This window comes from Erythranthe guttata, chromosome 6 (genome assembly GCF_056151865.1).
Source record: "Erythranthe guttata isolate IM_541 chromosome 6, IM_541, whole genome shotgun sequence".
NCBI classification, from domain to species: Eukaryota; Viridiplantae; Streptophyta; class Magnoliopsida; order Lamiales; family Phrymaceae; genus Erythranthe; species Erythranthe guttata.
This window is the reverse complement of record NC_142538.1, coordinates 3,904,266-3,928,549: the sequence shown is the minus strand read 5'-3', so window position 1 is coordinate 3,928,549 and position 24,284 is coordinate 3,904,266. Positions and strand designations below refer to the sequence as shown.

Genomic DNA, 24,284 nt, shown 5'->3' with positions numbered 1-24,284 from the left:
AGTTCCTTGTTATTATACTCACTGTGAAACACACACACACACACACTATTGAATGGCCTCATTAGAAAGATAGAAAATATTTTGTACATATAAAACTACAGAGATTTCGTCAAGACTATGTAAGTTATGTACAGAATCCATCGTCGACAGGAAAATATATATTTCATTTAGAAAAAAAGTCGATAAGTCCATGTCAACATATGAAGTATGTCTATTCATATTGGGATATTGTACTACCAGAGTTTCTTTGACGTGCTCAAATCCTCGCAGAGACCCTGAAAAATGAACGACACCAGTAGAAGAAGCTCAATTTTAGGATAAATGCTATTTAGAAGCCCTCTTAAAATGAAATGTGTAAACGTGTATGTATGCATGTATATATCTATACATGTTGCACGAATAGTTCTCGAAATAAAGCAACCTTCTCAGTGCCACGAATAGTTCTTGAAATAAAGCAACCTTCTCAGTGCTATTAACATCAGTACACTAAATCAAGTCTCCAGAATTTTCTAACTTTTCGATAGTCAAATGCCATCAAACGCTGCAAGTAAAAGTGATTAATGAGCAGCTTTTTCACCTTGAAATTCCAAGGACAGGATCGACAAAGTGCAGTCAATTTAAGTCGAGTTTTCGCATGTCTAACATGCTCCATACGGGATCTGAATGGGCAAAATTGGCAGCGGAAACCGACCTGTTGTGAACCTTTTTATTAGAAGAAAGTGCTAAACCAGTTCTCAAACTCTCCACCTCTTTCTTAAGGGACTGATATTCACCTGCACAAAACAGAAATTTCGGGTATTCAGTTCGTATAATATGTGTCTATGTCGGAAAAAGAAAAATAAAACAAAAACAATCAACAGAATCTTACCATCTACGATGAATTTTTCCTGCTTCATTCTCACTAGGTGCTGCTTCAGTGTTTTATTCTCCACCGACAAAGCAGCGTATTGTTGAATTAGAGACGCAAAATTACCAGCCAATCGTGATCCCATGCTCTGTAGCAAGAATTTTTTTTAATCAAAAGGTAGGAAAAAAGATCAAGAAAGTATCCACTAAAGATAAAGTTAGAACTAACTTAGTACAATTTCCTTGTCTTATTTTTTATTAATTATCCGTACCTGAAGAAAATCAACAGTGCTTTCAAGCTCAGCAATGTATTCGATTTTTCGAGCTCTAGACCTCTGCCCGGGGTGACTGCACATTCATTGTCAATTTAGCAGTTTTAAAAAATAACTCGACCGGGCACAAACAAAGTAATCAGAAACAACAATTCCATTTCAAAAAAAAAAAAAAAAAAAAAACACTGACCGTTTCATTGATTTGTTCTCGGCATTCATCTCACCCACTGAAGCACATGCACTACCAAACGAACCAGGCTGAAAAGCTCCGGAAACAGAAATATATTCATCTAAATTTTGCAGAGGGTTTTGCATAACACGTTCCGAAAATGCCGAAACGATTTCCTTTTCAGGAAACCCTAACTTGTTTTTCCTTCGAGGCGAATTAGGACCGTATGTACAGCTCGACCCCAACTCATCTTCTTCTGTGGGCCCACAAGAATCTGCAGTTTCCTTCTTACTATTCAGACTTTGGAGTGACTGTACACCATTGAGAAGCATCAAAGAATCACTGGCCGTTCGGCGATGTGACGTAATATTGGAATTCGATTCCGATTCGCTCAATAAATCGTTGAGCCACGAGGGCTGTTCATCTAAGACCGAGCTTTGGGATATTGATCTGTTATGCCCGAAACCCCTCAAACGGAACTCGGAATCTTCAGACAAGGGAATGCTGTTAGCATGGGGAACAACGGTTTTCTTTTGGAGAGGACAACGAGGTGGGAGTTGAGAGTGCCTCGACATGCTACAAGTTTTCAAAATCTGCTCAAGATAGGGAATTTTCGTGTTATTACTTCATCAAATCGGCGCAGATACTTCGAAAAAAGAAAACACAAGATTGAAGACAATCTAGTGCAAGTCCAATTGCATTTTGAGTTTATGCATCAGAAACGAAAATCGATTGAACCGAAACGAAAGCACTCCCATATATATATATATATATGCTCTTACTGAATATACTCATAGAAAATTAAAAATTGCCCCAAAAAAATGAAGAGAAAGAGGAAAAAGAAATCAAGAACAAATTGACATTTACCATCACTACCGATAAATATAATTAATTCACACAGTAAACTCTCTGTAAACAGCAATGCCCAAAAACATAAACAAAAAAAAAAAAAAAAACCTAGAAAAAAGTGCATACCTTTAGTGAGTTCTGGGGTTGAGAACTATAATAATTATTTATAATTAGGGGAAGAGAAACCGAATGAGTGTGTTCCTGAACTGCTGCAGTTCAACAGCTAATCTGCAAGAAAGAATGATTGAACAAATTTCAGAGCAGCATATATAATGTCAATACGCAGCATTTTACCAGCAAAATTGTTCCAGTAAAATCGAAAAAATTATGAAATTATTGTACGGACGAGAAAGAAAACTGAAATGAAATTGGGCGTTTCGATGTTGAACACAGCTCAGCTTTCCCCCATGTATTCTTCTTCCGTGCGTTTTAATGTCACCATCACTCACTCATCAGTTTTTCAAAAAAAAACAGAAAAAAAACCCTATTTTGTGGGGTTTAAAGAAGAGAGAGAGAGAGAGAGAAGAGAGAGAGAGACTTAAAAATAGGCAGAGTATTTTGCTTTTTTTAACACTTAATCCCTCTAATTTGTAGCTTTGTTCAAATCACTCCTTGTAATTTTAATATAAGTATACGATCATCTGTACTTTGAACTTTATGCACATTATTTCTTTATACTTTTAATATAAGTATATAATTATACTATGGTATTCCACTTAGTAAATAATCATGTTGATTGGGAAGATTTTTTTGTTTAAGTACAGAGGAATTATGTACTTATATTAAAATATAAGATGGTTATGTGTACAAATAGGGGTGCAAGTTGGAACGGAATTTCCAATTTCCGCCGATTCCGATCCGAAAAGTTCCGATTTTGGAACAACTTTTTTCATTCCGACTTCCGAAATTCCGATTTCCGAATTTTTCCGATTTTTTTGGATTGGAATTGGAATTATATAAAATAAATTTGGAATTTCCGATTTCCGATCCGATTTAATTCCGAAAAAATCCGATTTTTTTCCGAAAAATACACCTATAAATAATATATATTATATAATACTTATTTTCCGAAAAATACACCTATAAGTTTTGTTTTAGGATTTTGACATAATGAATTGTTATTAGAAGTTTTATTGGATATTATGTTGTGTTTATTTTTATTTATTTTTTTGAACTGAAATTTAGTAGTTATTAGTTTTACTTTTATCGACGTGGATGTTTTTATTTTTAAAAAATTATGAACATTACAGAAATTTTGGCTAAGTTTTGAAATTTTAAAGCTTATGTGATTTCCGATTTTTTTCCGAAATTCCGAATTTTCCGGGTCTTTTGGAATTGGAATGAATTTTTTGATTCCGAAATTTTTGGAATTGGAATTGGAATTGATTTTGTACTTCCGAAATTGTTTGGAAATTTTCCGAAAAGGCTAATTCCGATCCGATCCATCCGACTTTCACCCCTATGTACAAAGTTCAAACCACACGTATAAATGATATTTACTGTTAATTAATTAGTTAACTAATCTTTTGAGATCATGTGTTTCCCTAGTTTTCAGATAAGGTTGAAGGAAAACTTAAAACTAAGAGAGAAAAAATTAAATGATTTTTTGAGGAACTTAAAATCTATTCTGAAATCGAAATCTCATATGTACTCTAAATCGAATTTATTGTAATGGAAAATATTGTTCCAAAATTTAAAAGAATTAAATCTAGATCGATGTAATAAAAAAAAAATGACATTTGCATGAAAATTAGGGTTCAGTGGCTAAATTGAGGTAGTGAAGGGACCACTGCAACATAATTGATTATATTTGGACCATTGTTAGTGGATAACACATTTAAACATTTTTATTTATATAATGATGTGAATAATCCACATCATTATCGGATAAGCATCCATACTTAATCAGGTATTAACTTCTTAATCTAAATCTAAATATATAATTAGATGTTTTTGTGATACATCATCAATTGATTCTTAGATATGTTTAACTCGTGTGTGCTAGCGGAGTCAGAAATTTAAGTTTGCGGGGGCCGAATGTATTAAAAAAAATTCTGAGTGGGACCTTTAATTAGGGGTGTTTATTCAGTAATACCGCAACAAAATTTCGGTACTTCAAAAATTTGTACCGTTTCCCGTACCGAACTATTGTACACAATTTTATTTTTTTTATATATTTCTATATAAAATAATAAGAATTTACGAAATCACAGAAGAAATCTTACCCACCGACCCTATGCTGGCTCCGCCATGTGGTAGATATTCATTAATTCATTCGGGAAGTCAAAATTCAATATAATCCACATTTATAGCTGCACAAATTAAAACCCACATTTTACCTAATTAGTTAATGGGGCCGGATTAATATTTTTTGTCACCCCTAAAAAGCAATTAATAAAAAAAATATTTGCTTGTGTCACACCACACCACTTTGTGATTTATTTAATTTAATTAGTTGGATTTATCAACTTCCAAAGTATAAAAATATAATATTGTTGTCTATCAGGTCTAGATTCATGAACTCAGTCTGTTACTATCAATAGTGGTCTCAAATCATTATGCCACAATATACATTTTTTTATTTAACTTTTGTTTCATAATAATTTTTCAGAATTTATATATCATCTCTTAAAATAGTTTATCAAATATTAGAACTTATTAGATTTTTAAAATAAATTTAACCAAACAGATCCTAAATTATACAGTCGAAAATTTTGATTTGAGGATTTTTTTTAATTAATCCCATAGAAAATAAATTGTCTCGAGTATCTTTGAAATTTGACATAAATAAGAATAACAAGGGCACATGTGTCCAATACAACTTAAAATGATTTATTTTTAAAAGAAAAGTAAATACAAAAGTTGCATTTGCATATACTAAATCATTAATTATGACTCAAAAAGGCTTCTAAATTCTAATTAATCTGTTTTTGAAAAGCTCTTGTAAACACCGCAGATAAGGGGAAATTATATGCTACACCTGGTGAATATAACCAAGCACCCTAATTAATAAGATTTTCATTACGAGTTCAGTTATGGCCCAATGAGTTTTAGAAATATAATTATAAAATAAATAAAAAATGACACATGTCAAGAAAAGAGCCACCCGGTGAAAATCACCGGGTGTAGCATCGTATTTCCCGCAGATAAGTGTATCCATTTAATATTTTAATATTTAATATTTAATTATTGAGCTTTATCAAGTTTTGTTTTTGCCTAAAAAAGCGTTTTTTGCATTATCAAGCTGGAGTTGGACAATTATTATTTATAACTACTAAAAGCGTGCTATTGTTTATTGTATCTATGTTGGTTGGTTGGTTGTTTAGTGAGTAAAGCTAATGCAAGTTGCTAATTGTGGGCACCATTAGTTGCTACAACTTTTTGTAAGGTTTTGTAGATTCAGTACCCGACAAAATATATCGGGTGATACTGCACTATTGATCTATACATAATAACAGTTTGTATAGATCTATTGTGTAAAGTCACTCGATGCTTTTCACCAGGTGTAGCATCTCATCGACTCTTTGTAATTCAATTTGTTCGACTGTTCTGACTAAACTTGATAAATAGTTAATATTAATCTAAATGGAAATTCAAATCAACATTGCTTGCTAACTTCAAATTTCTTTGGCATAATGTATTATATGTTGCGATTTTTAATTTTTTTTTTCCAAATTTATCAATGAATAGAATTTCGGTCTCTTACATATTATATAGACAACCACCCCTGAGGTATGATAAAATTACGAAAATTCCTCATATTTGGATAATTACAAAAACCCCCTCTCAACTATAAATTTTCTTACATCCTTAAAAAAAAAAAAAACTATAAATTTTCTTATACGTCCACCCTTGCAGTTTCAAATTCAGTGGAATATTCTTGATTATATGGAATATTATCACATTTGTACCCTTTTTATTCCATTCGAGTTCCATATTTTGAAGCAAGATGATCATAAGATGTGTTTTTTGGCTTGTATAGTTGTATATATCAGATTGTGGTGCATCAGAAACTGTATTGTTACACAAAACGAGTACAAACTAGAGCACATTCCACGAAATCTAGATGATTATGTTGAATTTGACACCATAAGGGTGGATGTGTAAGAAGATTCATAGTTGAGGGGTAGATGTAATTATCCAAATGAGAGAGGGATTTTGTAATTTGACCTTATGTCAGGTGTGCTTGTAATTTACCCTATATAGTTATTAGTACACGTGTATGACAAAAATTCACTCGATCAAAACTAACTGGGCCTAGCATAGAATAATAATTCAATTAGGTGGCGGATTTGGAATTAAGGAAACTTGGGCCATATTATTTGGGCCAAGTAGTCCGGGCCTTGTCAAGCAGAGCTGATATCCAAATCTCTTCCCCCGGCCCGGCCCGGCCCGGATCGACCCGACCATTTTGCAGATGAATGATCCCGAAATGGGTATCGAGAATAATTCGACTTCTTTATAATTTATTTTTTAATGATTTAAAATTTATGTTGGTACATCCTGTCATCCAACTGGGGTTCATAGGCACAATTGGTTTATTTTAGGGGAGATTAAATAATTAAATTGCACCAAGACCAAATTAAACTATGTAACAATGTAACTATAGTTACATATATAGTTGACCATCTAAACTAGCTAGTGGGAATTATATACATATATATTGATGATTCTCCTCATATATATATATATTTTCTACTTGGGAAAAATCTTATCCATTTTCTTTGATTCTACCTTTTCATTCCCTCAAACACACACAATTAAATTTCATTAACCCTAACCAACTTGAATATATTGTCAACCCATCAATATACATATTCATGATCACCACTTACAATTAAAACACCCCACAAAATGCATCTCACCATTTCAATTTGCCCTTTCTTCCTCCACAAATGAACAACTCTTCCGATTCGACACCAGGCGGCGGCTCCAGTCTCGGAAACCAAACGATCGGAGGATTCGGGTACGGGATCGGCCTATCCATAGCGTGCCTCGTCATGTTCGCAGTCGTCACTTACGTTTCCTACGTTTGCAAACGTCTCCACGGTGGTGATGGTGGGCCCACCACCACCACCACCAGGATCCGCCGCGGTTCGTTAGCATCACTGAATGCTAACGCGGCCGCGAGTCCAGATTCTTCTTCTACAGTTAGCGCCCAATGCAACGGCTTGGACGAGGCAACTCTATCCACCTACCCTCAATCCGCCTACTCACAAATCGGTGGGGCCCGCGAGGGAAAATCGAATGCATCAGCGTGCTCGATTTGCCTGGCGGACTACAAGGGGGCGGATTTGGTACGGTTGATCCCGAGTTGCGGGCATTTGTTCCACCGCGATTGCATCGATCCGTGGCTAAGTCTTCACCCGACTTGTCCGGTTTGTAGAAGTTCGCCGTTGCCTATTACGATATATTAGTGGCACGTATTCGTTTTATTTGTTGGTGATTGTTTTATTATTCTTTGTAGCTGTTGCTGTATATGCATTTTGAGTGTATTTTGAAATTCTTGTGCTTCGACTTAGTCTTTTTTGCCTTGTAATGTTGTGCACGGCAGAAGTTTGCTTTAGATGTAATGCAAATGAATGCGTGATCAAGAATATATATAATATATATATATTAAAAAAAAAAAAAATACAGGTAGCCATTTTGATTAAGTTGGTGCATGTTGAGAATAAAAGATTAATAAAACACAATATTTTATTATTTTCACTCGGGGTGGAAATCGGGAAATAGGTATTTTCAGAAAATTTCCAAAAGTTAAAAACGGGTTTCAATTTCCGTTCGAAAAAAATCGGAATTCAAAATCCATTCCAATTTCAGAATCGGCGGAATTTCGGAAATTTCATAAATGACATTAATTTATAATTTCTCGTTCCAAGTTCGGATATAATGGGAATTTCAACATTAAGCGAAATCAACACGTAAAATAATTGACAATGAATATATATTATATATTTATTTATTAAAAGGTAACTTTTTTTTGTTATTTCGAAATTAATAATATACGCACCCAAGTGTATATTAATATTTGTATGCTATATATATATACATATATATATATATATATATATATATATATATATATATATATATATATATATATATATATATATATATATTATATATATTAATGAATTTTGAAAAAGACAGAGGCAATAAGCCCATACCGTTTCAAATAGATGACTGTGGTTGCTTTAAGGATTATTTTTGAAACATTCACTTGAATATATTTAGAAAATATACATTGATCGAAGAAATGTCGCGCTCTCCTATTCCATCAATTAACTCACATTTTCGATCATTTGAAATTCCGTTCCTTCCTTACTCTCAACGTGTAACGTGATTCGAATTTTATCATTTACGTGTGTATATATATAACTTAACTTATAAAACACCTTAATTCTATCCATTTTGCACAATGGTAAACGGCATCAGCCTAATCCTTTCAGGATTCATCGTGTTTGCGATCGTCTTCTACATCTATATGAGGTTGTTTTACCTCAACGATGACCCGTCATCACCCATAAATGGGTCCACAGGCCCTGATCCTGTTATCGTGACCATCCATCAAAGCAACGGCTTGGATGGTGCCACCTCATCATCATCAGTATCATCATCGTACCCGCAATTCGCCTACTCAAAAATTGGGGCCCACAAGAATATCAAAGAAATGTATGCATCGGCTTTGCCTTGCGGATTACGGGGAGGCGGATTTGATTAGGTTGCTTCCGAGTTGCGGTAATACTTCACCCTAGTTGTCCCGTTTGTAGAAGTTCATTAAACAAAATCGAAAATTTCAGAAATTGCATTAATTTATAATTTCTCTTTTCAAGTTCGGATATAATGAGAGTTTCAACATCAAGCGAAATCAACACGTAAAATAATTAATTGAAAATGAGTATATATTAAACGGTAATTTTTTTGTTATTTCAATATTAATAATACGCACCATGTATATATTAATATTTGTATACTTAATGTGTGTATGCATTAATTAATGAATTTTGAAAATACAGATGCAATTATAAGCCAATACCATTTCAAATAGATGATTGTGGTTGCTTTAAAGATTAATTTTGAAACATTGACTTGCATATAATTTAGACAATAATATATTGAACGAAAAAATGTCGCACTCTCCTATTCCACCAATTATATCACATTTTCGAGTAATTTGCACATAATTTAACTATTGGAACGAGGTCAAATGTCCAACTTCCATTCATTCCTTACTCTCAACAAGTAACGGGATTCGAATTTTATCATTTACGTGTGTATATATATGTATATATAACAACTAATTAACTTATAAAACACCTTATACTTCGTGGTTTTTGGTCACTATTTAAGATTTAAGCTTATTTTTTTTTTCTTCTTCTTCTTATTCATTCTCCACAATGAGTGAGTTGGTACACGACATCGGCATAACCATTGCAGGGTTCGTCGCGCTAGCGATCTTCTTCTGCATCTTTAACATGTTTCACCCCGACGAAGACCCGTCATCACCACCCATAAACGGGCCCACCGGCGGCCCCAATCCCGTCATCGTGACCGTCGTCCATCAAAGCAACGGCTTGGATAATGATGCCACCTCATCATCACCTCATAACCCTCACCAATTCGCCTACTCGGAAGTTGGAGCCCGTGGGATTAAAGGATCGTACGCTTCGGCATGCTCGATTTGCCTGGCGGATTACGGGGAGGCGGATTTGATTAGGTTGCTTCCGAGCTGCGGCCACCTCTTCCACCTCAAGTGCATCGACCCGTGGCTAATACTTCACCCTACTTGTCCCGTTTGTAGAAGTTCGCCATCACCTCAAATTTAATCCTACTTAGTGATATATATACATATATTATATATATATATTTGTTATATTCGACATAGGTTTTTGCCTTGTAATATTTTGCACGGCAGAAGTTTGCTTAGATGTAATGTAAATTATTGACGAGGTCAATTGAATTTAGTTGAAATTTCAAAAAACATGGTTGCATTATCTATATAATTAAGCCTAATTCTCTTGTCATATTTATATACTAAACTCTTCTCCAATCACTTTCTCTTACCTTTTCATTCCCAAATTACCAATTAATTACTTAATTAATTGTCAAACCCTTAATACAAATGAATTAATTATCATCACTTATAACTTATAAAACACCCAAACACACATCTCATTTTCATCGAAACTTTTGCATCTTCTTTAATTTCTCCACAAAATTAAAGTAAAAATGGATAATCGAGACTCGACCGAACGTGGCTTTAATACGCTTCAAGGATGGGGAACCAGCATCGGCGGAACCCTAGTGTTTCTTGTCTTGGTTGTGATCGGCTTCTACCTGTACATGAGGTGGATAGTAAGCAGGCTAGCCTGGATAAACGGGCCCACGGGCCCCGATACTACTATCGTGGTCGTTCATCAAATCAACGGCTCGGATGATGCCAATGCCACCTCATCATCATCATCCTCATTATCATCCTTGTATCCGCAGTTCGCGTACTCGGAAATTGGGGCCCACAAGATTAAAGAATCTGACGCATCGGCGTGCTCGATATGCCTGGCGGATTACGAGGAGGCCGATTTGATTAGATTGCTTCCGAGCTGCGGCCACCTATTCCACGTCAAGTGCATTGACCCATGGTTGATGCTTCATCCCACTTGCCCCGTTTGTCGGAGTTCGCCATTGCCGCCACCTCCGCCTCCTCCTCCTCCTGCTCCGCCACTTTAAATTAAACAGTTACTTTTAATGCAACATGTATATAACAATTTTTTTATTTTTATTTTTGATTTATTTCAATAAATTTCTACAAGTCTTGTTGCCAATATTCATTGAAGTGTTATATTAATATATATTCGTTTTGTCCATTTTGTATTTGAAGAAGTTTGCTCATATGTAACGTGCGGTTATTTAAAAAAAAAAAAAAAAAAAAAATTAGCTACTTTGAATGAATTGGTCCAACACGCAGAATAGTTGAAAATGAAATACTCTTGCGGTCTTGCCCTGTCTTTATAAATGTCCAAAATACCCCTAGATTTTAAATTTATTTATTAATAATATTTTTATTTATTATTAATATATTATTAATAATTCAAATTAATGTATCCAAAAAAAAAAAAAAACTAAATTATATTTCTCCATATAATTAATTAATTAAAATCGGATTTTTTCTTCATGAGCTTGAATCCTAAACCACAAGTATTTATCAAAACTTTTCTCATATTTATTTACTAATATAAAATCTCCAAATACCAATTAAATTATAAATCATTCTCAACTTGTCATCATCACTTAACGCATATATAATCACCCCACATCTCATACATTTATGTCACTAATTAAAAATCTACACAGGTTTCTTAATTCTTTCTCCACAAATAATGAATAATTGGGACTCTTCCGACGAAAACTCCAACGCTATCGCTCTCCAAGGTTTGGGTTTCGCCATCGGCCTATCCATCGCAACATTCATATTGGCTGTGACCGGAGTCTATTTGTACATGAGGTGGACAGTAAACCCCACATCGGTAGACGATGGGCCCGCGGGCCCCAATAGTGTTATCGTGATCATCCATCAAAACAACGGCTCGGATGGCGCCACCACCTCATCATCAATATCATCCTACCCGCAATTCGCCTACTCCGAAATTGGGGCCCACAAGATTATTAGTGAATCCCACGCCTCATCCTGCTCGATTTGCCTGGCGGATTACGAGGCGGAGGATTTTGTTAGGTTGCTTCCGAGCTGTGGACACTTCTTTCATGTCAAGTGTATCGATCCGTGGCTAATACTTCATCCCACTTGTCCCGTTTGCCGAAGCTCCCCATTGCAAATTAGTAGTAGTAGTACTACTACTCTTGCGCAGGCACGCTAAACTTTGAATCAACGTTACTTGTATAGCAGATTGACTCATTTGAGTTTTTTTTTTCTCTTCTTTTTTTCAAAACAATTTGTACAAAGTCTTGTTACCCAATTCATTGAATTGCTGTATATATACATATTGCATTTTGAGTGGTTTGAATCATATTACATTCAACTTATTTTTTGCCCTAATTTCCGTTTCCGTTTTGTATTACAGATTTACATACGTTTGGTTTGATTTGATTTAATAATGCGAGTGGTTATACTTATCTCCAACATCACACGAATTCAACACAATATATATATATATATATGAATTTTGAAAATGACAGATGCAATACCATTTCAAATAAATGATCGTGCTTGCTTTGATGATTGGTTTGGAACATTCACTTGGATTAGATTAGTATGTAAAGAACATATATCGTTTAACCTCGTCAACCTAGCAAATTTTCGATTTATTCTACGCTACATATATGTTTGTGTGAACTTCACCGGGTAATATCTAATCGTAAAAATATCGTATGTCCTTTTTGTATTTGAAGAAGTTTGCTTATATGTAACGTGCGGTTATTTAATAAAAAGAAAAAAGAAAAAAATTCAATGTTGAGAATACAGCTTAATACCAAATATACCAGCACGCAGAATAGTTGAAAATGAAATATTCTTGCCCTCTCTTTTTCAAACGGTATTTTCTTTATAAAATGTCCAAAATACCCCTAGATTTTACATTATTTAATAATAATATATTAATTTAATAAGGGCTCGCATAGCAATAATTAAAATTAATGTATCCAAAAACAAACAAGAAAAAAATTGTGTAATAATGGGGTTGAGTTTGGACTAAATTATATTTCTCATTATAATTAATTAATTGATTAATTAAAATCTATTTTTTTTCTTATTGAGCTTGAATCCTAAACCACAAGTATTTATCAATACTTAGTGATAAATGATGATTGAATCTTTTTGTCATATATTTATATAGTATATAAACTCTTCAATCCCTTTCTCTTATATCCAAAGACAAATTAAATTATAAATCATTCTCAACTTGTCATCATTCACTTAACTTTATATAAAAATCACCCCACATCTCATACTTTTATGTAACTAATTAGAAATCTATATAGGTAATTTCTTAATTCTTTCTCCACAAATTATGAACAATTGGGACTCTACCGACGAAGGCTCCAAGGCCAGCAGCACTCTTGAAGTCGCGGGCTACACCGTCGCCCTAATCTTCGCAACGTTCATATTGGCGGCGATTGCCGTCTACTTTTACATGAGGCGGTTGATGAACCTGGCATCGGCAGAGGGGCCCCTGGGCCCCGATGATGTTATCGTGATCTTTGATCAAAGCAACGGCTTGGGTGGCGCCACCTCACCATCATCAATATCATCATTGTACCCGCAGTTCGCCTACTCGGAAATCGAGGTCCACAAGAATATCAAAGGATCGTACGCCTCATCTTGCTCGATTTGCCTGGCGGATTACGAGGCGGTGGATTTGGTTAGGTTGCTTCCGAGCTGCGGACACTTCTTCCATGTCAAGTGTATCGATCCGTGGCTACTACTTCATCCCACTTGTCCCGTTTGCCGAAGCTCCCCATTTCTAATTAGTAGTACTAGTACTACTACTCTTGCGTAGGCACGCTAAACTTGGAATCGACCTTACTTGTATAGCATATTGACTCATTTGAGTTTTTTTTTCTTATTTTTTCCAAAACAATTTGTACAAAGTCTTGTTACCCAATTCATTGAATTGTTGTGTATATATATATATATATATATTGCATTTTGAGTGGTTTGAATCATATTACATTCAACTTATTTTTTGCCCTAATTTCCGTTTTGTATTACAGATTTACATACGTTTGGTTTGATTTGATGTAATAATGCGAGAGTGGTTATACTTATCTTCAACATAACACTATATATATATATATGTGTGTGTGTGTGTGTGTGTGTGTGTTTTGTATTTGCAGAAGTTTGGTTATATGTAACGTGCGGTTCTTTATAAAAAAAAGGAAAAAATAAAATAAAATTAGCTACTTTAAATGAATTGGTCTATGTCGAGAATACAGCTTAATATTACACCAAATACACCGAAGATACCAACACGCAGAATAGTTGAAAATGAAGTATTCTTGCCCTCTCTTTTTCAAACAGTATTTTCTTTCAAAAATGTCCAAAATACCCCTATATTTTACATTATTTATCATCATTATTTTTCATTTGGACTTTTAATAAATGTTTGGATTTGCATTAGGGTTTATAACTTCTTCAAATTTTCATTTGAATTTGAGTTCTAATGAAAAATAAATAATTAAAAGGGTATATGGTTTGTTAATTTGAAGAGGGAGATTTTTTTGAAATATCAGAAATTGAATTGAAAATGATAAAAACTTCAGTTTGGGCTTATGAAAATTATGGAGTGAATATGTAGTTTTCAAAAGGTTGGATTTAAAGGGTTAGTATTATGGTATTTTCAAGACAAAAAACACACGACCAGTTACATAAGCCGTGAGTGTATCTCACTTCAAGCCCATAGGAACCTTATTGACTTCGACTAATTTTCATAGAGGGATCCTTGCTAATTTTAAACATGAGGGTTCTTTCGACAATTAGAGATTACACATCGACGGTTTTTGGAAAAAAACTCGGAAAAAAAAATAGTGATAAATGATGATAGAATCTTTTCTCTCTCATATATATATATATATATATATATATATATATATATATATATATATATATATATATATATATATATATATATATATATATATATATATATATATATAAACTCTTCAATCCCTTTCTCTTATCTACAAATACCAATTAAATTAGGGTAAATTGCACTCCTAAAAAAATGTCATTTTTGCACTTCCCCCTTCAAAATAGAAAAATGAAACTCTTCCCCTTCGAAATATATAACTCGGTGCACTTTGCCCCAAATCGGTATTTTCGAGCTAATTGGTGTCGGATTTGAGTAAATTGGAAGGGTAATTCCGTCTTTAAGGATTTAAATGTCATTTAACCTTTTTTCGCCCTACATTACAATGATTACGAAGAACAAAGAACAAATTTTATCGAATTTGGAAGAAAATTTCGTCGAATTTGGAAGCGAATTTCATCAATTTGGGATTTTTTTTTTGTTAATTTGGGAACCCTAAGTAACTCTAAAAGGAGGATTCTCAAGCGAAAGATGTAAAATAACATATACACCTTTCATTTGGTGAGAATTAGACCGAAAATACATATTTGGGGACAAAGTACACCGAGTTGTATATTTCGAAGGGAACAGTCTCATTTTTAAATTTTGAGAAGGAAAAGTGCAAAACATGCCTTTTTAAAGGGGTGAAGTGCAATTTGCCCATTAAATTAGCAATGATTCTCAACTTGTCATCATCAATTAACTTATATAAAATCACCTCACATCTCATACTTTTATGTCACCAATTTGAACTTTAGGATTCTTAATTCTTTCTCCACAAATAATGAATAGTTGGGACTCTACCGACGAAGGCTCGAAGGCCAGCACTCTCCAAGGCGTGGGCTACGCCGTCGGCCTAACCTTCGCAACGTTCATATTGGCGGTGATCGCTGTCTACTTTTACATGAGGTGGACGATAAACCAGGCTTCGGCAAACGGACCCGTGGGCCCCGATCGTGTTATCATGATCTTCCATCAAAACAACGGCTTGGATGGCGCCACCTCATCATCATCATCATCATCATCATCGTCAATATCATCATTGTACCCGCAGCTCACCTACTCGGAAATTGGGGCCCACAAGATTATTAAAGAATCCCACGCATCGGCATGCTCGATCAGCCTGGCGGATTACGAGGCGGCGGATTTGGTTAGGTTGCTTCCGAGCTGTGGACACTTCTTCCATGTCAAGTGTATTGATCCGTGGCTAATACTTCACCCCACTTGTCCCGTTTGTAGAAGTTCGCCGTTGCTAATTAGTAGTAGTAGTAGTAGTACTCTCGCGCAGACACGCTAAACATGGAATTGGCCATACTTGTATAGCAGATTGACTCGTTGAGAGTTTTTTTTTTCTTCTTTCTTTCCAAACAATTTGTACAAAGTCCCAATTCATTGAATTGTTGTTATATATATATATTGCATTTTGAGTGGTTTGAATCATATTACATTTACATTCAACTTAGTTTTTGCCCTTTCCGTTGACGTTTGATTTGATTTGATGTAATTATGCGAGTAAAAAATCATACAACTAGATATTTTAAATACAAAATAATATATATATATATATAAAATGAATTTTGAAAAAGACAGATGCAATACCATTTCAAATAGATGATCGTGCTTGCTTTGATGATTGGTTTGGAACATTCATTTGGATTATAAAATATATCGTTTAGCCTCGTCAACCGCTAGCAAATTTTCGATTGATTCGACGCTACATATATGTTCGTGTGAACTTCACCGGGTAGTATCTAATCGCATCGTATTCAACCCGAAATTTATCGATTATATTATCAATTTGTCAACTCACGTACCCATCTTCATGATCGCACCACTTATAAGTTATAACTTCAATAAAACACCTAAATTACAAGTTACATCTCAAGCATCTTTTTTTTTTGGGTCACTATTTTAAATATATATAGGCTCTTTATTTAATTTTCTTCTTCTCCCAAAACATGAATAGTAATTGGGATTCGACCAACGGCTCCAAAACCAGCAGTAATCGCGAGGCCTTGGTATACGACATCGGCCTAACCCTGACCATATTCCTCATGTTTGCCATCGTCTTCTACATGTACATGAGGTTGATGTTCCGTATCGCACCCGCGGACCCCACTAACGGGCCGTCGGGCCCTGATTCTGTTACTGTGACGGTTCATCAAAGCAACGGCTTGGATGGCGCCACCTCATCATCATCATCGATAGTATCGTCGTACCCGCAATTCGCCTACTCGGAGATTGGGGCCCACAAGAATATCAACGAATCGTACGTCTCGGCCTGCTCGATTTGCCTGGCGGATTACGAGGAGGCGGATTTGATTAGGTTGCTTCCGAGTTGTGGCCACCTATTCCACCTCAAGTGTATCGATCCATGGCTAATAGTTCATCCCACTTGCCCAGTTTGCCGGAGTTCGCCATTGCCGCCTAGTACTCCTCCTCTTGCTCCGGCAACTTAATTATTATTTAAGGGGGAAAAATCGATTTTTTTTTGTTATTCTTTTTATATGTATATTTGGAAATATTTTATTGGTATGTAATATTGTGAATGAATTGGTCCATTTGAGTGCAGAATATATATACTATAGTGTAAGCAAAATTCAACACGTTGTAAAATATTAGAAAATGAATATACTCATTATTTACAATCTTTGTTATTGTTTCAAAATCAATACCTACCAATCTACCATGCAAGTACATAATATTAATATTGATTATATATTTTATGTACTTGGTCAATATATATAAACTAGACATATATTCATATGTTCTTATCTTAGGTAGGTACCATTAGGGTTCATAAAGGAAGACTAATTGCACAATTAATTAATGACCAAATTATTAAACTAAAAGTTGACCATAGAATTAAATGAAAAGTCATTATTATTTTGTATATATATATATATATATATATATATATATATATATATATATATATATATATATATATATATATATATATATATATATATATATATATATATATATATATATAAATAATTTTAAAATATAAGAGATTATGAAATACTATTTCAACTAATTAAATGATTGTGCTTGTCTATAAAATGTAGCCTTCTTAAATTCCCTCTCTACACAAATGAATAGCACTACTAATTTGAACTCCACCGATGTCTCCGACGGTACTTACAACATGGCGCAGAGCATCGGAATAGCCTTTGCATTGTTCACCTTTTATTGGATCATCTTCTTCGTCATAATGTACCTTGCGTTTAATTGCGAGCCCAAGCGCAATTACAGCCCGCCCGTACAGACAAACGGGCCCACGGGCCCCAATCATGTTATTGTGGCCGTCCACCAAAGCAACGGCTCAGATGATGCTGCATCATCAACATCATCATCCTACCTGCAATTCTCGTACTCCGAAATTGGGGCCCACAAGATCAACGTATCCTACGCCTCGGATTGCTCTATTTGCCTGGCGGATTACGAGGAGGCTGATTTGCTCGGGCTGCTGTCGAGTTGCGGCCACATTTTCCACGTCAAGTGCATCGATCCATGGCTAATCATTCATCCCACTAATTGCCCCCTTTGTGGAAGCATGTCGTTGCCTAGCACTCCCGACACTTTAATTCATTGATTAATTAACAAAATTTTGATTTTAATTTTAAATATTTACTTAAATCAATTTGTAAAAAAATATTGGCACAGTTCATTGGATTGTTATATGTTGAATTTTGAGTGGTTTGCATTATTCAACTTGTTGTTTACAATTAAAAAAAATAATTGAAAAAATAATATACATGTGTTCAAATTATCAAGATTTTTTGTTCTAATTTCTGAAAATTTCAATTGTCAAATTAAAAAATATTTGAATGGAATTAGAATATTAGTTTTTCACTAAAAAAGAAAATTGAATGCAATTGGAATTAATATTTCACTACCCAAAAAATAGAACTATTATGTAATTGCTAACTCGATCACTTCTTGTTGCCCTCTTGCTTCGTGGTTCCTTCACACCAAAAAATATTAAAACAAAAATTAGTTAAATAATTCATTAACAATTGAAATTAATTGAGCCCTCTTGCTTCGTGGTTCCTTCACAACAAAAAATATTAAAACAAAAATTAGTTAAATAATTCATTAACAATTGAAATTAATTGAATCTAGAGTATTAGAATCGTAAATATTAAAACAAAAATTAGTTAAATAATTCATTAACAATTGAAATTAATTGAGCCCTCTTGCTTCGTGGTTCCTTCACAACAAAAAATATTAAAACAAAAATTAGTTAAATAATTCATTAACAATTGAAATTAATTGAATCTAGAGTATTAGAATCGTAATACACGTCCGAAGCGGGTTCTGATTATTTAGCATCTCAGGTTAATAATTCGGGTTAATTACTTGCATAATTGAAGGAATTGGGGGAATAATAATCACATAGGGTGAAGAATAAAATCATATGCTTGCTTACATTGATTAAATCTTCGTTTTTAATTGCTTCCGTGCTCTAGTCTTTTTAATTTGCTTTTTGATTTATTTTAGTTAATGCGTGTAGGTTTTCGGCCAACACCCATCTCCATGATCACCACTTATAACTTCAATAAAAATACATAAATTACAAGTTACATCTCAAGCATCTTTTTTTTTTGGGTCACTATTTTAAATATAGGCTCCTTAATTAATTTTCTTCTTCTCCCAAAACATGAATAGTAGTTGGGATTCGACCGATGGCTCCAAAACCAGCAGTAATCGCGAGGGCTTTGTATACGACGTCGGCCTAACCCTAACCATATTCCTCATGTTTGCCATCGTCTTCTACATGTACATAAGGTTGATGTTCCGCATCGCACCCGTGGACCCCACTAATGGGCCCGCGGGCCCTGATTCTGTTACCGTGACCGTTCATCAAAACAACGGCTTGGATGACGCCACATCATCATCATCATCATCAATAGTTTCATCGTACCCGCAGTTCGCCTACTCGGAGATCGGGGCCCACAAGAACATCAACGAATCGTACGCCACGGCCTGCTCAATTTGCCTGGCGGATTACGAGGAGGAGGATTTGATTAGGTTGCTTCCGAGTTGTGGCCACCTATTCCACCTCAAGTGTATCGATCCATGGCTAGTACTTCATCCCACTTGCCCCGTTTGCCGGAGTTCGCCATTGCCGCCTAGTACTCCTCTTGCTCCGGCAACTTAATTATTCTTTAAGGAAAAAAAATCGATTTTTTTTTTTTGTTATTCGTTTTATATGTATATTTGGAGATATTTGATTGGTATGTAATATTGTGAATGAATTGGTCCATTTGAGAATGCGGAGTATATATACTATAGTGTAAGCAAAATTCAACACGTTGTAAAATATTAGAAAATGAATATACTCATTATTTACAATCTTGGTTGTTTCAAAATCAATACCTACCAAGTACATAATATTAATATTGATTATATATTTTATATACTTGGTCAATATATATATATACTATATATATATACTCATATGTTCTTATCTTAGGTAGGTACCATTAGGGTTCATAAAGAAGACTAATTGCACAATTAATTAATGACCAAATTATTAAACTAAAAGTTGACCATAAAATTAAATGAAAAGTCATTATTATTTTGTATATATACTTGATCAATATATATATATTCATAATTTTAAAATATAACGGATGATGAAATACTATTTCAAGTTTTCAACTAATTAAATGATTGTGCTTGTCTTTAAAATGTAGGCTTCTTAAATTCCCCCTCTCCACAAATGAATAGTACTAATAATTTGAACTCGACCGATGTCTCCAACGGTACTTACAACATGTGGCGGAGTATCAGAATAGCCTTTGCATTGTTCACCTTTTTTTTGATCGTCTTCTTCGTCATTATGTACCTTGCGTTTACTTGCGAGCCGAAGCGCAACTACAGCCCGCCCGTACGGACAAACGGGCCCACGGGCCCCAATCATGTTATCTTGGCCGTCCACCACCAAAGCAACGACTCAGATGATACCACCTCATCAACATCATCATCCTACCTCCAATTCTCGTACTCCGAAACTGGGGCCCACAAGATCAACGTATCATACGCCTCGGATTGCTCTATTTGCCTGGCGGATTACGAAGAGGCTGATTTGCTCGGGCTGCTGCTGAATTGCGGCCACATTTTCCTCGTCTAAGTGCATTTAACATTTAATACCACTAATTGCCCCCGACACTTTAATTAATTAATTAATTAATTAACAAAATTTTGATTTTGATTTTGATCAAAAATTGAAAACTCGTGTATATATATATATATATATTCCAATTACAGTAAATAAGTAAAATCGGAAATTGGAAAATCTGGGATCAGAATTGGTAGAATACCGAAATTTGGGCCAACTAATATAAATCTAGGTTAAGAATTATTTAGCTGCCGGTGAAAATTGGAGTTTGAAATCCAGCCCATTAAAGAAAAAATTAAGAAACAAGGAAAGGGGGGAAAACGACTAGGGTTTGGAAAGGGGAATCCGGCGACGGCATAACGAAGCTGTGGAAATTCCAACCGGAGAGGAAATCGTGGAGGTTTCTCTTTCCGGCCAATAAGAATACGAAACCTAGGAGGAGCCGAAGGAAACCTAATGTGCCGGAGATTCCCATACCCAGGTTTATTTACGGTGGTTCCGCCGTCTGGTTTGACGGAGATCCGATCCGCCATCGTCCTTGTTTCCTGAATAGCATCAAAAAACACGCCGAATTCGCTATTCAAGTCTACAACAAAACACGTGTATGTATATTAATTATTCATTGATACTAATTCTTAATTTTAATTAATTGATTCTGATTATATGTATATGTATTATATTATGTAGCTCAACAAATACAGTTTAGTGGAGCTGTGGTTTGCTGGTGCATATGATATTTACTGCCAAGCCTGAGCCTGAAGAGGATGATTACTATAATAACCCCCATAACTTTTAGAGCTGGGATTCCGAGCTATCGATTCTCGGGCAAGGTCAGCAGATTCATGCAGAGGTTGTAATAAGAGCATACAGGGGCAAATTCAGTTGCCTCTCTGTTATTACTTCACTAATTAGTATGTATTCACGTTGTGGATGCTTAGAAGATGCTGTGAAAGTCTTGGATGAAAGGGCAGTATCGGAAGATGATGTTGTATTGTGGAGTTTCGATCGATCGATCGATGATTTCTGTGAGCTATTCAACAAAATGGAGATTGGTAGATTTAAGCCGAACGAAGTAACTTTCTTGAGCGTATATAGTCTATTCGTGTAAGTCACTGTGGATTGAAAGATAAAGATCTCAGCTTTTCGATTTTGATGGTGTAAAAAATACGAATTGAAACCTCAAGTAAAACACTATACGTGTGTAGTTGATGGTGCAACTATCTGCTGTATTTTCATTTCCATAGGTAATCATTTTTATAGCTGGTTTTTGTATATGCATGAGCTGCGTGCGTGGTCACACTATTCTGCGTTATTCTCCGACTGACGATCTTCATCAGAATCGGTCCTAGCTGAGTTAACAAGTTGGAGATCGTGAACAATAAAACGGGGAAGAAGAGAAACCCTTTGTACTTGGAGCAAATATTCTCCACTAGGTCGAGAGCAATTATAGAAAAAAAATCGAGCAAATTACAAATAATCGAGAAATGTCCATCTGTAGGGAGCCGATCAATCTTTACTTCTTTGCCCTCTTGCTTCGTGGTTCCTTCACAACAAAAAATATTAAAACAAAAATTAGTCAAATAATTCATTAACCACTAAAATTAATTACGAAATGAAATTAATTAGACCATAGTAGTTATACCTCAATGTATGCACCAACACCGTAAACGATCGGCTCGATCAAAGTACATAGTATTTTCCCGATACCTCGATCCCCCCAACCTTTCCCCCACGAGTTTTGAACCAGATAATACTCTTCCCCTTTCTTGGTAACCCCTAATCCGATGATAATTAGGACGAGATGCTTGCTAGGGAAGCTCTCTTTTTTTTGTTCTTCAACTTCATTGAAAGATTCACACTGGATCAAGAAACAAAATACAAAGAACTTTACAATTACAGAAAAGAAATTAAAAAAAATAGTAAATATATATGGTTCACATCTTCACCCACTTCCTCATCAGCTCCTTTGTTATATACTCCCTGTACCAAAGACCAAGAAATAAAAAAACATTAATATGTTATAACAGTTAAAATATATAAAAATACATTATTTATATTTTTTTTTAGCAATACCTTTCCAACGAATGTCTTAAGCGACGGATACACCAAAATCCGTCCTATAACGGGATGTCCGTTTTTTAATGCTATTTTGGCGTCTTCATGGGTTGAGACATCGATCACATTCCGTAGTTTTATTTTCGAAGTCTGTAAATAAAAGCTTGTTAGACAAATTACTTTGCATTCAAGAATTGATGTAATTAAATGTAAACTTACGTTAACCGGAACTTGCGTATTTTTTTGAATCATAGCGGCGTACGGATAGTCCGTAGACAAACACACACCACAATGCTTTATATAGTCAAGTACCGATGAAGGATCAACGGTGTAGAACGACATGTCGTCGGGCTCGCACCACTCGAAATCTTTCTCATCTTCGTCGAGATATTTATAGCACAATGCCGCGTGAGGAATGTCTTTATACAGGTGATCAATAAGGTGTTGGGTTGACGCGCTACGCGTGATGTACCTTCCGCGGTATCTTGATGCTTTTCTTATCTCGAACGAGACCAAGGAAGCCGTGCTTTGTGCCCAACAATCTAATTATAATTAGGAATATAATTCAAGAAATAAAAGACCAAGAATAAAAATTTATTGGGAAAATTAAAGCAGTCTAATTAACACGAATTCGAATTAAAGAAATAAAATAAGATTATAAGTTTAATTGGGCCAAGCAGTGCAAACAAGATTGGATTTTTAATTATCATATCAATATTATATAAGAAATGATGCTTTTTAATATAGTTACCTTCCTCTTTTTGATGGCGTATTGGTAGTGGTATATTGTACTCCCACAGCAAGTTGAAGTATTTGGTTGTGCCCACGTCAGACATCCTAAAATACACCTGAAAAATGTGGTAAATAACATGTAGAGAGAGAGAGAGAGAGAGAGAGGGTAACCACAGTTGGTTGATGGGGTTTAAAAAAATGAGAGAGAGAGAGAGAGAGAGAGAGAGGGTAACCACAGTTGGTTGATGGGGTTTAAAAAAATGAGAAAGAGAGGAGAGAGATAAAGGGAGGAGAGAGAGAGAGAGGGGGTAACCATCGGTTGATGGGGTTTAAACAAATGGGGTTCTAATCAAGAATTATTTTCTTGAAATGAAAAAAGAAACAAATTTGCAGGTCCAAACCCTAATCCCATAGAGAAAACGTGTGTGTGTGTGTGTGTGTGTGTGTGTGTGTGTGTATATATCCACGTACAAGTTCGTTAATGAGAATATTGAAGAAGACTTCTTTGATCCTAAAACGGATGAACACTGAATTTTGGAGTTGTAATAAAACGAGGCGGAAGGAACATGCATGAAATTCGAGCAAAAGATTATACCTGTGGCAAATACCTGTGTGATCAGAGGAAGAAATGCTTTTGATAAAATCTACTTAAT

The 24,284-nt window shown here is 34.9% G+C and overlaps 10 protein-coding genes and 1 long non-coding RNA gene across 14 annotated transcripts; 9 read left to right on the top strand and 2 right to left on the bottom strand.

The window, feature by feature from the left end:
- Positions 1-61: 61 nt before the first annotated feature.
- On the bottom strand, positions 62-2,618 carry LOC105977760 (bZIP protein). 4 transcript variants are annotated; one of them, XR_016031722.1, is made up of 7 exons: positions 2,483-2,618; positions 2,263-2,364; positions 1,309-1,880; positions 1,119-1,194; positions 869-995; positions 422-773; positions 62-275 (listed from the first exon to the last, which is right to left on the bottom strand). XR_016031722.1 is itself a non-coding variant. In XM_013003128.2 (7 exons), exons 3-6 carry the CDS (start codon positions 1,860-1,862, stop codon positions 613-615), a joined length of 918 nt encoding a protein of 305 aa, XP_012858582.1. In that variant the 5' UTR covers positions 1,863-1,880; positions 2,263-2,364; positions 2,483-2,618; the 3' UTR covers positions 62-275; positions 578-612. The 4 variants fall into 4 exon arrangements, 2 of the variants coding, with proteins under 2 accessions (XP_012858582.1, XP_088675651.1); XR_016031723.1 differs by having other exon boundaries at positions 2,479-2,598; XM_013003128.2 differs by having other exon boundaries at positions 578-773.
- A 4,413-nt stretch (positions 2,619-7,031) lies between these two features.
- On the top strand, positions 7,032-7,553 carry LOC105977333 (putative RING-H2 finger protein ATL71). Its single transcript, XM_013002634.2, has one exon. It carries the CDS (start codon positions 7,032-7,034, stop codon positions 7,551-7,553), a length of 522 nt encoding a protein of 173 aa, XP_012858088.2.
- Positions 7,554-9,533: 1,980 nt separating this feature from the next.
- LOC105977334 (putative RING-H2 finger protein ATL71) lies at positions 9,534-9,962 on the top strand. The gene has a single exon (XM_013002635.2). The coding sequence runs from the start codon at positions 9,534-9,536 to the stop codon at positions 9,960-9,962; it is 429 nt and encodes a 142-aa protein (XP_012858089.1).
- Positions 9,963-10,365: 403 nt separating this feature from the next.
- LOC105977335 (RING-H2 finger protein ATL70) lies at positions 10,366-10,863 on the top strand. Its single transcript, XM_013002636.2, has one exon. The coding sequence runs from the start codon at positions 10,366-10,368 to the stop codon at positions 10,861-10,863; it is 498 nt and encodes a 165-aa protein (XP_012858090.2).
- Positions 10,864-11,513: 650 nt separating this feature from the next.
- Positions 11,514-12,008, top strand: LOC105977336 (RING-H2 finger protein ATL70). The gene has a single exon (XM_013002637.1). It carries the CDS (start codon positions 11,514-11,516, stop codon positions 12,006-12,008), a length of 495 nt encoding a protein of 164 aa, XP_012858091.1.
- Positions 12,009-13,157: 1,149 nt separating this feature from the next.
- LOC148769917 (RING-H2 finger protein ATL32-like) lies at positions 13,158-13,646 on the top strand. Its single transcript, XM_088818849.1, has one exon. It carries the CDS (start codon positions 13,158-13,160, stop codon positions 13,644-13,646), a length of 489 nt encoding a protein of 162 aa, XP_088674975.1.
- Positions 13,647-15,498: 1,852 nt separating this feature from the next.
- Positions 15,499-16,011, top strand: LOC148769916 (RING-H2 finger protein ATL7-like). The gene has a single exon (XM_088818848.1). It carries the CDS (start codon positions 15,499-15,501, stop codon positions 16,009-16,011), a length of 513 nt encoding a protein of 170 aa, XP_088674974.1.
- Positions 16,012-16,672: 661 nt separating this feature from the next.
- Positions 16,673-17,173, top strand: LOC105977338 (E3 ubiquitin-protein ligase ATL6). The gene has a single exon (XM_013002638.2). The coding sequence runs from the start codon at positions 16,673-16,675 to the stop codon at positions 17,171-17,173; it is 501 nt and encodes a 166-aa protein (XP_012858092.2).
- A 638-nt stretch (positions 17,174-17,811) lies between these two features.
- On the top strand, positions 17,812-18,312 carry LOC105977339 (RING-H2 finger protein ATL70). Its single transcript, XM_013002639.2, has one exon. It carries the CDS (start codon positions 17,812-17,814, stop codon positions 18,310-18,312), a length of 501 nt encoding a protein of 166 aa, XP_012858093.2.
- Positions 18,313-20,895: 2,583 nt separating this feature from the next.
- Positions 20,896-22,061, top strand: LOC105977478 (uncharacterized). The gene is made up of 2 exons (XR_001174563.2): positions 20,896-21,446; positions 21,532-22,061. It is a non-coding gene; the product is annotated as an uncharacterized LOC105977478 (long non-coding RNA).
- Positions 22,062-22,357: 296 nt separating this feature from the next.
- LOC148769915 (uncharacterized) lies at positions 22,358-23,735 on the bottom strand. Its single transcript, XM_088818847.1, has 6 exons — positions 23,651-23,735; positions 23,212-23,441; positions 22,918-23,049; positions 22,795-22,824; positions 22,487-22,702; positions 22,358-22,387 (listed from the first exon to the last, which is right to left on the bottom strand). Exons 1-6 carry the CDS (start codon positions 23,733-23,735, stop codon positions 22,358-22,360), a joined length of 723 nt encoding a protein of 240 aa, XP_088674973.1.
- Between the last annotated feature and the right edge of the window lie 549 nt (positions 23,736-24,284).

What these genes read in the sequence shown, in the direction of transcription:
- LOC105977760 (XM_013003128.2), bottom strand. Translation starts at nt 1,862, where the DNA reads ATGTCGAGGCACTCTCAACTCCCACCTCGTTGTCCTCTCCAAAAGAAA. An exon ending in GAGAACAAATCAATGAAACG is followed by an intron (nt 1,195 to 1,308) that starts GTCAGTGTTTTT and finishes ATGAATGTGCAG; the next exon opens with TCACCCCGGGCAGAGGTCTA. An exon ending in GGAAAAATTCATCGTAGATG is followed by an intron (nt 774 to 868) that starts GTAAGATTCTGT and finishes TGTTTTGTGCAG; the next exon opens with GTGAATATCAGTCCCTTAAG.
- LOC105977333 (XM_013002634.2), top strand. Translation starts at nt 7,032, where the DNA reads ATGAACAACTCTTCCGATTCGACACCAGGCGGCGGCTCCAGTCTCGGA.
- LOC105977334 (XM_013002635.2), top strand. Translation starts at nt 9,534, where the DNA reads ATGAGTGAGTTGGTACACGACATCGGCATAACCATTGCAGGGTTCGTC.
- LOC105977335 (XM_013002636.2), top strand. Translation starts at nt 10,366, where the DNA reads ATGGATAATCGAGACTCGACCGAACGTGGCTTTAATACGCTTCAAGGA.
- LOC105977336 (XM_013002637.1), top strand. Translation starts at nt 11,514, where the DNA reads ATGAATAATTGGGACTCTTCCGACGAAAACTCCAACGCTATCGCTCTC.
- LOC148769917 (XM_088818849.1), top strand. Translation starts at nt 13,158, where the DNA reads ATGAACAATTGGGACTCTACCGACGAAGGCTCCAAGGCCAGCAGCACT.
- LOC148769916 (XM_088818848.1), top strand. Translation starts at nt 15,499, where the DNA reads ATGAATAGTTGGGACTCTACCGACGAAGGCTCGAAGGCCAGCACTCTC.
- LOC105977338 (XM_013002638.2), top strand. Translation starts at nt 16,673, where the DNA reads ATGAATAGTAATTGGGATTCGACCAACGGCTCCAAAACCAGCAGTAAT.
- LOC105977339 (XM_013002639.2), top strand. Translation starts at nt 17,812, where the DNA reads ATGAATAGCACTACTAATTTGAACTCCACCGATGTCTCCGACGGTACT.
- LOC148769915 (XM_088818847.1), bottom strand. Translation starts at nt 23,735, where the DNA reads ATGTCTGACGTGGGCACAACCAAATACTTCAACTTGCTGTGGGAGTAC. An exon ending in TTAAGACATTCGTTGGAAAG is followed by an intron (nt 22,825 to 22,917) that starts GTATTGCTAAAA and finishes TCTTTGGTACAG; the next exon opens with GGAGTATATAACAAAGGAGC. An exon ending in ACAAAGGAGCTGATGAGGAA is followed by an intron (nt 22,703 to 22,794) that starts GTGGGTGAAGAT and finishes TTCTTGATCCAG; the next exon opens with TGTGAATCTTTCAATGAAGT.